The 12195-nt window shown below is 40.8% G+C and overlaps 1 protein-coding gene across 2 annotated transcripts in view; it reads left to right on the plus strand.

Moving 5' to 3' along the window:
* The window catches only part of Cul2 (cullin 2), a 38943-nt gene extending 27010 nt beyond the window's left edge, over nucleotides 1–11933 (plus strand). For both annotated transcript variants that reach the window (XM_041641609.1, XM_041641608.1), the window contains exons 11-21: nucleotides 396–503; nucleotides 1659–1718; nucleotides 2225–2353; nucleotides 2441–2527; nucleotides 2832–2984; nucleotides 3231–3308; nucleotides 5606–5672; nucleotides 7302–7504; nucleotides 7847–7948; nucleotides 9735–9851; nucleotides 10631–11933. In XM_041641609.1, the coding sequence (XP_041497543.1) occupies nucleotides 396–503; nucleotides 1659–1718; nucleotides 2225–2353; nucleotides 2441–2527; nucleotides 2832–2984; nucleotides 3231–3308; nucleotides 5606–5672; nucleotides 7302–7504; nucleotides 7847–7948; nucleotides 9735–9851; nucleotides 10631–10762 (1236 nt within the window). In that variant the 3' untranslated portion in view covers nucleotides 10763–11933. The remainder of the gene's footprint in view (nucleotides 1–395; nucleotides 504–1658; nucleotides 1719–2224; nucleotides 2354–2440; nucleotides 2528–2831; nucleotides 2985–3230; nucleotides 3309–5605; nucleotides 5673–7301; nucleotides 7505–7846; nucleotides 7949–9734; nucleotides 9852–10630) is intronic.
* Nucleotides 11934–12195: the final 262 nt, after the last annotated feature.

A 12195-nucleotide genomic window follows, 5' to 3' on the forward strand; every position in this document is an offset into this window, starting at 1 on the left:
GGGATTGTGATGCCTCCAGAAGTTCTTTTATTGTACAGGATTGTTTTGGCTATGCTGGGTTTTTTGCTTTTCCATATGAAGTTGAATACTGTTCTTTTGAGGTTTGTGAAGAATTTTGCTGGGTATTGCGTTGAATCTGTTCAGTCTTTCTTTAAAAGCCTCTTGGTGTTCAAACAGAAGAGTGTATAGATATATGTGGCAGAGGACTTGTTAGGCCTGGTGTTGAATTTGATATAAATGTCTTAGATTTTTAGACCTTGTAGCTAGAGGTGGCAGGTGGAGTGTGTGTATGAGGAGATGGGGGGGGGGGCATATGATATAATTTGGGGGTTTAAGCATTACTCTTCTTGAATATCTTAAAATGTGGATTTATTCTTTGTATTTTGTGTTTTTAGATGCCAACACTATTTGTGGAATCAGTTTTGGAAGTACATGGCAAATTTGTTCAACTTATTAACACTGTTTTGAATGGCGATCAGCATTTTATGAGTGCTCTAGATAAGGTAACAATGGTATATGTACATAATTCTCTTTACCCTGTAATGTAAAATTTTCAATTAGACATCTTTGTTAGACATCTAAGTTTGAGATCTTTGAGACACTCAAGTTCTCATTAAATAACCACATTAAATTTGAGAGGCTAAGTAAACTGGTTAGTGAGCCCCATAGAGTTTCCTATGTCAGTCTTACTGTTGTTAGTACACTGTTGTGCATAATCATAATGTCTGTTAGAACTGATACTTTCTTTGTATAGTCCCAGCAGTGGTAGGGCTGGTATTTTCCTATAATCTTTGCCATATTTCGGCTGTATTCATCCTATGAAAGACACCAGGAATTTGATTCACTTACAGATTATAATATATCAAAAAGTACTGCCAACATTTCAGCGATGAGTAGCAGATACTGTCTTATGAGGAAAGGCATAGGTAATTCTATAACAATATTTTGGTTTGTGTGGTAAATTATTCTGCCAGCATGATAAAATACTGAGCTAAGCAGGAGGAAATTCTTTGTGTCTTTTTTTTGGTCTTTCGAGACAGAGTTTCTCTGTCCTGGCTATCCTGGAACTCGCTTTGCAGACCAGGCTGGCCTCAAACTCATCAAGATTCACCTGCCTCTGCCTTCCAAGTGCTGGGATTAAAGGTGTGTGCCACCACTACCTGGCTCTTTTTAACTCAAAATTTCATAAGTTTCTGCCTTTCTAATTGACCATGCTACATGCTACCTCTCACAGTAGATGGAACTGTTCACTGCATGGTGACCTGAAGAAGCAGAGAGAGGGGGAAAAAGAAGGGCCCAGAGGTGGCAATATCCTTTTTTAACACATAACCTTAAGAAATTCTGGGGAAATAGCTCAGTCTCAGCACCTGTGTGAAAAACAGCTGTGGCAGTGTAATCCCAGTGCTGGGAAGGTGAAGAAGGGCATCATGGGGCTTGCCGTCAGCCAGTTTAGCCTCAACACAAAGCGGATGACTCTTGAACAAGGTAGACCTTGCCTCTCTCTACATGTGCAGGTGCATGTATTCTCCCTTGCACTAGACAGAGAGGGAGAGATAGCTGAACCATGGGTATTATAGACACGATTACAGCTGATCCTCAGCCTCCTGTGTGCTCTCGCCTACTTCTGGTAACTAACTGTGGGCTGTCTTCTTGTTTAGGCCCTTACATCTGTTGTAAATTACAGAGAGCCCAAGTCTGTTTGCAAGGCACCCGAACTGGTAAGTTTAGTTGCTTAAAAGTAATCTCATGCAAAGTCAAAGGAAAAATTGGTAGACTGGCAAATTAATTTGTTTTGTGTACTTTTTTCAGAAGATGAAACTGTCTGTGTTATAGTCTTGAATTTAGGTCCAGAATGCATTAGACCATGTGCCCTTTCTTAACCAACCAAAGGAGAACATAGTTCACAAATAGCATGATAGAAAGAAACATATACTGCTAATTATGGTCACTAACTACTGGTTAGATTTTTCCTCTTTGTTTCTTTCCCTTCCTTCCTTTCTTTATTTCTAGTTGTTTGTGTTTTTAAAATTAACCCGATGCTGCTTATTTTATATAACAGCTTAGAACATCTGTTGAGGCACTTTGCTTTGCTTTTTGTGCTGTTGCTGGTGACTATTCCTGGCCTGTTCTCAGGGCTGGGTCCTTACGTCACCTCTAAGTGGCCCACCTATCTCTGTCTGTCCCAAGGGCTCTTTGTAAGACTTATTACCAATTTCTTTTTGAGCTTGCTAAGTATTGTGACAACTTGCTGAAGAAGTCAGCAAAGGGAATGACTGAGAATGAAGTGGAGGACAAACTCACCAGCTTCATCACCGTTTTCAAATACATCGATGACAAAGACGTTTTTCAGAAGGTGAGCCGAACAGAGTGTTTAGTTAGTATTTTGCTTTATTTTGAAGCTGAAGTCATAATGAAAATAACCATTTACATTTTCATGCAGTTCTATGCAAGAATGCTCGCAAAACGTCTAATTCATGGGTTGTCTATGTCTATGGATTCGGAAGAAGCCATGATCAATAAATTAAAGGTAACACGAATCATTGTACCAACAGCCAAATGGCTCCTTTTATGTTTTATGTAATGACTACATAATTCACAGCAGTCCATTCCTTCCTGTGTGTGCATATCTAAGTGGTCAGATGTAAATGTATTTGCATTCAATGCTATATGTCAGTATGAGACTCAAAGAACCAGAAGTTTCCATTGGTTTAGAATGATCTCTAAGTTCAGTATTAATTCAAAACAAAACAACCCATCTCTGGTCTCCTGATTGACTCATCCTGGCTGATTATTCTTAGTTTGTGTTACATGCTTTGCAATTTGTTTTCCAGCAAGCCTGTGGTTATGAGTTTACCAGCAAGCTGCATCGGATGTACACAGACATGAGTGTCAGTGCTGATCTCAACAACAAGTTCAACAATTTCATCAGAAACCAAGACACAGTGATAGATTTGGGGATTAGTTTCCAAATATATGTCCTTCAGGTATGACAGTGCTTGTTTACGTTTGTGAACTTGACAGTGTGATAAAGGTTAGCAAATGACTCCTATTGATAATGCATGGTCTGCTGAGTTGTGGACCACACTTTATAGACTTGTAATGAAATGTGTCCTGATGGTGAAGGCCCTAGAAGGTCAGCACTATGAGAAAGGGAAAAGGTCTGTTTCAGCTGCTTTCCTGCCCAGTAGATCTCTGTCTGTTGAACTTCTTATTTCACTGTTCCTTTCTAGGCTGGTGCATGGCCTCTCACTCAGGCTCCTTCATCCACATTTGCGATTCCTCAAGAGTTAGAAAAAAGTGTACAGATGGTAAGTGTGCAGGAAAGATGCAGTAAACAAAGGCATTGTAATGACTTTGTGTATGTCTGATTCATAGTATTGGTTATTCTGGTATTGTATGAAGGTTTAGGGCTACCTTGAATGTCTCAGTGGGTGTTGGCACTTGCCACTAAGCCTGACAACCTGGATTCAGTTACCAGGCTCTACATGGTCGATGTTGAGAACTGGTTCCCCCAGGTTGTCCTCTCTTTCATGCATGGCCCATAACATGGACAGTAATCCCATCACCCCGATAAATAAATGTACATTAGTTTATGAAGAAAGAAAGCTCCAGTGTTCTTCTGACTTTCCATTTGAATTTTGAGGCCGTGTTATGCTTCATTTAGTCCTAGTAACATTTTAATTTTCCTGTAATGAGATACCAAAAAATAATACGGAGTCAGGTGGTAGTGGTACACATCTCTAATCCCAACACTTGGGAGGCAGAGGCAGATGCAGATGGATCTCTATGATTTCATGTCTAGTCTGATCTATAAAGGGAGTTCCAGGACAGCCAGAGCTGTTAGAGAAACCCTGTCTCAAAAAACAAAACAAACAAAAATATATACGTATGCTATATATTCAAGAGAATGTCTGTTAACACTCACACTCAAATAGGTGTGTGTGTGTGTGTGTGTGTTTGTGTGTGTGTGTGTGTGTGTGTGTGTGTGTATGTGTATGTGTATTGTTTGTTTTCTGAGACAGGGTTTCTCTGTAAAAGCTCTGGCTGTCCTGGAACTCACCTTAGATTCACCTGCTAATGCCTCCCAAGTGTTGGGATTAAAGGAATATGCCGCCATGCCCAACAGTTATTTAAATTAAAAGTGAAATATAAAACGAAGGAAGCCCACTCCATCACAAAACCAAGTATGGCAGTGCACATCTGTAATCCTAGCATGCAGGAGGTAGAGGCAGAAAGATCAGAAGATCAAAGTCCTTCACAGCTATGTATTAAGTTAAAGGCCACCTGGGCTCTCTGAGACCCTTTGTCAAAAAAAAAAAAAAAGGATGAGACTGTTCTCTCAAATTCACACATTCATTATAGGGAAGGAATTTTCCACATTTTTATTTATTCTTCAATTGTGTGTATGTAGCGTGTTTCATCTACCTGTGGGTATGTGTGTGAGTGCAGGTTCCCACAGGTCAGTGAGGTGATAGGACCCTAGGGCTGGAGTTATGTGCAGCTGTGAGCCATTTCTTGTGGAAGCTTGGAATCAAAATGTCATTTGCAAGAGCAGTATGTGTGCAAATTCATCTCCTTAGTGTCCATACAATTATAAATTTAAGTGCAGTATCAACAAAAGACTATGGATAGAGAGGTACCTTAAACCCCACAACTTTGTTCATGTCATTGTTGACCTGAATGTTATGGACCCTGTTTTGTATTAACCACACATGCATTGATTAGCCTGTAAACTATGAGGGTCGATGTGCTGGGGAATGTAGGTATGACATCATGTATATGATGGTGTATTGTTTCAACAGAATCTGTAAAGTCTAGATTAATACTAACAGTGATAAATTGATATTTCTGATTTGATGCAAAGATGTAAAAGTTGCAGGTACTGAGGTTTGAGAAAACTGGACAGGCTGTAAATGAAGAGTTGGGATAGGCCCAAGGGCTTGGTGCGGTGGACCTGAGCTCAGATTCTAGTGCCCATTGCCTTGGTGGGGAGAAGACACAAGGACTGGGAGTTCCTGGCTGGCCAGTGCAACTGAGATAGCAAGCTCCAGATTCAGTGAAGCCCCTTTCTCAAAATAATGAATAATGTGAACGATGGAGGAAGACATGTCCATGTTAATTCCTACCCTTCACGTATACACACAAGCTGGGATAGTTAAATAACCTGCTGACATGTTGTGGTAACTCAGATTGTAGCAGAGAAATACTTCCATAGACTGATTCCTGCATAGGCAGCCTGTTGCCTGAGTTATTCTGCCCTTCCTCGTTTAATGCTGTTTAACCAGGGTGGGCTCAAGTAAATCTCTGCCTTAGCTTTGCATGTCTCTGTGACTGAGTGCACACACACCATAGCATTTGGCTGCTCTGCTTTATGGGTAGAATGCTTTACATGCAGGAATCCAGAGCAGTTCACTGCTGACTCAGCAGAGTCACCGTAGGTTGGTGCTCGCACACAGCAGTGATTATTCATGGTCTTGAGCAGGTACTCTGGAAAGGTATATCATTAAGTGAACCAAGATGTGTTATCTTTTCAGAGTGGTAATAAATTACAGGTAAAAAGTTATGGGACCTACAAATAGCTTAACATCTCTCTCTTTTTCAACAGTTTGAATTATTTTATAGCCAACATTTCAGTGGAAGGAAACTGACATGGTTACATTATCTCTGTACAGGTAAAGAACATTTAATTGCTATTTGTTCAATGATATTTACCTGCTTGTATTCATTTAGAACAGTAATTTGTATAGTCTAATTATAGTTTTTCTCCACCTCCTTTTTGGTACTGTTAAGGAAGCCATCCACCATTGAACTATGTTTATAACTCTGATAACGTTCCCTTTAAATTTTTTGGGTTGTATGACAGTGCATTTTTGTAGCATTTCATAAATATTAGAGAATTTGTTAAGAAAGGCAGACTAATGGGTTAGATATTCTTGAATAGCTGTTCTCCGACGTTTCCTGAGCCCTGTACATTGACTTTTATTTACAGTGCTGTCATGAAGTGTCAGAATAGAAGCAGGTATTCTAAGATTGCCTTTCTTCTTGGTTCCGTGGAGATGTTCAGCCAAAGCAAAGGCACGTATTCTTTCCTTAGGCTCAAATTAGTTCACTTGGTTAATTTGTGTGAGTTATGCATGGGTGTGCTTCTTGCCCTATGGGTGCATATGGAGATCATGGTCACCACTGGCTGACTTCCTCCCCTTCTTTTTGAGACATTACCTGTAGCTCACCAGTTCAGTTAGAGCTACTCAGCAAGCTTACCCATGCTTGTCACTGAGATCACAGACGTATGCCCCGGCCCTGGCCGTCTGGCTAGAGATTCCAACTCAGGTCCTAGCACTTGGTCAGTGAATACATTACCCCATCAGGGTTTTTATTAGTTTTTTGTTTTGTTTTTAACTTTTGAAAAGTTGCCTGACAACTAATTCCAGCACTTGGGAGGCAAAATTAGTGAATTTGAGACCCTTGTGGTCTGGCTGTATCTGTTTGTGCATTTGTGAAGTGTACCCAAGCCTGCCACATCTGGCATGGGGGCAGCAGAGGGAAACTTTGGGAGTCTGTTCTCCTTCCACAGTGTGGGTACCAGGTTTGAACTCAGGCAGTCACACTTTGAGAACACACAAGCAGTGATGGTATGGTATTGTAGGCTTTACTTTTTCACTTTTTGGGGGCTGCCACCCCCAGTTCATATACAAATGCACACGGAGCCTTATCCTTTGTTTTGTTTTGTTTTGTTTTTTTCAAGACAGGGTTTCTCTGTGGCTTTGGAGCCTGTTCTGGAACTAGCTCTTGTAGACCAGGCTGGTCTCGAACTCACAGAGATCCGCCTGTCTTCTGCCTCTCAAGTGCTGGGATTAAAGGCGTGCGCCACCACCGCCCAGCTGCCTTATCCTTTCTTATGAGTTCCCAGGGTTAGCTTGACTTGTTTCTGGCCAACTTTTCTTAAACTATCCTGGGCTTTTTACCTTTCTTCATTCTATAGATATTTCATTCCTTCTTTTCCATGGCTGGCTGGGTGGCCTTTTATTCTCACTTCTTGATCTCTCGTGCTCCTCCTTCCTCTCCTCCCAGATTTCTCCTTCTGTTCATTCGCTCTGCCTGCCAGCTCTGCCTGTACTCAGTACTCTCACATGACAGTCCCATGTCCTCCACACAAGAACTTTGGATGCCTTCCCAGGAGCTTTAAGATGTCTTTGGTTTACTTTTTTAGGGAAAAACAATTCAAACTATCATTTATGACCGCTTTGAAATGAAAATAATTTGGATAATCAGTATCTTGTCAATTTTTGTTTTATTTGTAGGTGAAGTTAAAATGAACTATTTGGGAAAACCATATGTGGCTATGGTTACAACCTACCAAATGGCAGTTCTTCTTGCCTTTAACAACAGTGAAACTGTCAGCTATAAAGAACTTCAAGACAGCACTCAGATGAATGAAAAGGAGCTGACCAAAACAATCAAATCATTACTTGATGTAAAAATGATAAACTATGATTCAGAGAAGGTAACTAACTTCCCAAGCGACTCCATGCTCTACCTGATGAATGTTCTTTTACGGGTATTGGTTTTAAGTTTGTGGTGTCGTCCATGTGACTCTGTAAATTAGCCCCTTATCATCCACAGATGAACAAAATACTATTGGGCTGGCAGGGGGCGAGGTCCACTGACCTTCAGAACCTTGGAAGCATAGCTTCCTCTAGAGCTGGCTCACTTGTCTGCAGTATGATTACCGCAGCATTGTTAGTACATATAATGGCTGGGCCTGGAAATAGTTACTTTCTAAATAGAAACTGTTTAAAATTCTGGCAAGCGTGAAATCAGAAAAAAAATTTTGTTTTAAATATAGGAGGATATTGATGCAGAATCGTCATTTTCTTTAAATATGAGCTTCAGCAGTAAGAGAACAAAATTTAAAATTACTACATCAATGCAGAAGGACACACCACAAGTAAGTGCTTGTTGGAATGCCAGTTCTTTTAGAAATATTTAAGTAGTAGTTGAATGAGTCCATTTTATACCTAGATCAAGTAAACCTTTGTACGTTAAAATTAATAATATGATAAATATTCAATTTGTTGGCCTTCTAATTATGTGTCTCCAGTATGTTAGTGTTTGAAAGCTAGGTAGCTTATTCAGGGGAGCTCCAGTTCAGCTATCTACTCATTGATTACATCAATTATAAATAGTGGTAGGTTTTGTTAAATTTCCATCTGTGTATACGGTGTATTTCTCTCATCCCCTCTCACTCTGCCCTCTTCCCAAGCGGTCCCTCTTTGTTTTTATTTTTAATGATTCCATAGTTTAATTAAGATAAAGAAACTGGACAACTTAACCAGTGTCTACACTATTGAGCAAAATGCTTCTTTCTTAGCAAACATTAACTTCATGAGTTGGGGATTGTGGGTGCGTAAGGGAGAGAGTATATTAATGAATGAATGAAGGAATGAGTGAATGACAGATGTATGTATGTATGAATATAGCCATTAGGACATGCTGTGTGAATGTTCTGACAATGAGCTATATTCCCAACCCAGTATTTGATCATTTTTTTTTTTCGAGACAGGGTTTCTCTGTGGTTTTCTCGAACTCACAGAGATCCTCCTGCCTCTGCCTCCCGAGTGCTGGGATTAAAGGCGTGCACCACCACCGCCCGGCCCAGTATTTTATCTTAAAACATAGTTTGGACTTGTGTGTGTAGCTCAAACGTAGAGTGCCTGCCTAGCACGTGAGTCCCTAAAAGAAACTAAAGAAGGAACGGCAGGATTCTTATGTGGGGCTGCACGGCTTGCCCTACATGGTTTGTCTAGTATCGAGCCAGCAGGAGTGTGGTTGAGACTCTTGGATGAAGCAGTGTGGCTGGCTTTTGGGTGAGTTCAGTATTGATCACCAGACTTCATTCAGACTTTGCTGACTGCCCTTTGGATTCTGGGATGGGAAGTAGATAAGATATCAGGCCCTTGGAGGAGAGGAGACACACACATTAATTGCCACGAGTTTTGAACCCTAATGTAACCAAGGTCTCATTTCTAGTAGAGTGAACAACAGTCTAGGGATTTGTCCTTAAAAGACTGCTATGTAATCCCCAATCTTCTGGCATTGTCTGCCTCTCTGCCTCAAGCCCTTGTATTTCACTGTTGATCACCCTTTTCTGGCCTGTCTTCCCTGCATTCTCTTCATGAGCCAAAGGAGCCCTGCTCCCCACTCCAGCCCTATCCTATCCAGTCTGTGCTAAGCACCGTGCATGCTACAGCTTCATCTGAAACATCTTGGCACACAGGCTAACTGATAAGACAACAGTCTTAAAATTTTCTTTTGTGTAACTTAAGTCTTTGTTATTTATTTTTTTCTTATTTATATTCCAGTATAGTTTAGAATAGTATATAAATTTCAAAAGTAGGCTAGCTTTATCTTACACATCATGTATAACCCACTTTTCCTGATTCCCCGGCTCTCTGAGGGTATCATTTGTTTTTTTAAGACTTTTTTTATTTTATATGTCTGAATATATGTATGTGCACCTTATTCATGCCTGAGACAAGAAGAGTCCAGAAGAGAAGGACTTGGTCCACTGTGAATACTGGAAGCCAAGCCTGGGTCGTCTGTGTGTGAAAGCAGCCGTCTCTCTAGCCCCTGATGCTAATTAGTAACTGGGATTTTAAAAATTTGCTAATGGAAACTTAAAAACAACATTCAGTGTCTTATCTGTGGGTCACCCCTGTTGTCCATAAAAACAGGAACTGGAACAGACGAGAAGTGCTGTAGATGAGGACCGGAAAATGTATCTCCAAGCTGCTATCGTCCGCATCATGAAAGCACGCAAAGTGCTTCGGCACAACGCCCTCATCCAGGAGGTAAAGGGAAAAGTCCTCGGGATTTTGTAGTGTGCCCTGTTAAAGTTGAGACAGCTAATATTGACCAAACGGCATAAAGAAATGTTGGTTTTAAAGAGTTCTTATTTTAAAGAGTTCAATTTCGTTGGTAGAACCAGCATTGCTCTGTTTTGAACTTAGAGATCCTAAACTTGCCAATTTGCTAAGTCGCCTTTCCACCTGGAAAAAGGGAACACTTTAAGTGTTCATGTGTTCCTTCATTCCCTTTACACACTAATATTTGGGTGGGACAAAACACCTTAAGGCTATTCTGCAGTGCAGAGATCTCAACTTGCCACTGAAAGAAAATTTTGGTATCAAGACTATACATCAGCCGGGCAGTAGTGGCACATGCCCTTAATCCCAGCACTCAGGAAGGCAAAGGCAGGTAGGTGGATCTCTGAGTTTGAGGCCAGCCTGATCTACAAGAGCTAGTTCCAGGAAAGCTAGGGTTGTGACATAAACCTTGTCTCAAAACAAAACAAAAAGTGTATGTGTGTGTGTGTGTGTGTGTGTGTGTGTGTGTTAGAAGAAAAGTAGAGTTAGCATTAGACTTGGAGGCTTATGGAATAATGTAGGGAGGTGACAATGTTGGTAATTTACTATTTTGCTGTATCTTATATTTTGCACTTTAATTCCTCTATCATCACATAAAAACTGATCTCCCTTCCGTGTTCCTTGTCAATCTCCTTACAGCTAATGGGTTGGAAATGGGTGCGTATGCTTACTAACTAGAGCTTGACTCCCTGTCTCTCTTACAGGTAATAAGCCAGTCAAGAGCCAGGTTCAATCCCAGTATCAGCATGATTAAGAAGTGCATAGAAGTTTTGATAGACAAGCAGTACATTGAGCGCAGCCAAGCATCTGCAGACGAATACAGTTACGTCGCGTGACACCCTCTTCTGGTGCGGGTGTGAGGTCATTGCCATCACCGTTTGGTGTGCTCCTGTGGGAAAAAGCAGGCCTGTGCCTCCATACTTCGGTTATTTGGCAGCCCCTGTTTTTCTGCTGTTTACAACATCACCAGTGCCACGTCATGAGCGTCAGAGAAAATGCCTAGCGATATTTCAAGCTCATGTCAGGATGACATTTCTTAACTTTACTAGAAGAAGGAGTGAAGCGTTGCTGAAATGTGGGGTTCGGTTGGGTACCATGCTTTCTCCCCTTCACGTTTGCAGTTGATGTGTTTTTTTTTAATGTATCTTAAAGGACATAAAATAAAAACTTAAATATTGTAATATGACAGATAACCTAATAATTGTATCTACATTAAAATGACAAACATGATGTTGCTGCTTGTCAAATAAAAAAATAAAGAAACAGAATGCCTTTTTCTATGTGGATGGAATATCAGGTTGGACAGAAAATAAGACATCTAAGCAGCCAACAGCATTTCATCTTGGTGATGAAGTGCACTTGGGCTCCTGTTTAACCTTCAATTAAGACTTCCTCGTTATTGTTTTTGAATACATAAAATTGCATCTGGTGTAAAATTCTCTTCTGTGAATTTGAGCTAAATGGCATAAGCAATTTTTGCCGACTGAAGATGTAATTCTGTCAGTGGTTTTCGTGATGTGCTGTACAAGAAACAGAGTGGTGGCTACTGTGGTGACTTGAGCCTGGCAGAGCAGGACCTGCTCCCCCTCGACTCTCTTCTTGACGCATTAACGCTGACATAATGACTGTTGTTGTAGGAGACGGACTCCAATGAACTCTTTCTCCTCTCCCTGCCCACCACCAGCACCCCTTCCCCAGTGCAGGTGACTCCCCGTCCTAAGTCGATAGCAGTGTCCCTCAACGCTCTGGCACATTACACCACCGCCTTGTCTAGGGACATGGAATCTCCCGTTAGTTTGTTTACTGCAGATAACAGGGGCATTAAAATACTCTGGTCTCCATATTATCCGTCTGCCATCCCTGTATTATTGCTTTTTTTTTAAAGCCAGAGTATTTAAAGCATATACAATACAAATACTTTGTTTATACTCAATTTATATCTCTTAACAGATAAGGCCTTAAACCCACAATGATAATATGCTGAATAAATAAACAGTACTTAATTTACATTCTCATGTGGCTCATATTTAAATTTATTTAATGATTTGATTACACCTTTTTTTTTTTTTTTTTTTTTTTTTTTTTTTGGTTTTTCTCTGTGACTTTGGATCCTGTCCTGGAACTAGCTCTGTAGACCAGGCTGGTCTCAAACTCACAGAGATCCGCCTGCCTCTGCCTCCCGAGTGCTGGGATTAAAGGCGTGCGCCACCACTGCCCGGCAGATTACACCTTGTTTTAAGGAGTTGAAAGAGTCTGCTGGGTTCTGATG

This window comes from Microtus oregoni, unplaced genomic scaffold (assembly GCF_018167655.1).
Source record: "Microtus oregoni isolate MIOR12 unplaced genomic scaffold, Mior012 000070F_ref0000104, whole genome shotgun sequence".
Lineage (NCBI taxonomy): Eukaryota > Metazoa > Chordata > Mammalia > Rodentia > Cricetidae > Microtus > Microtus oregoni.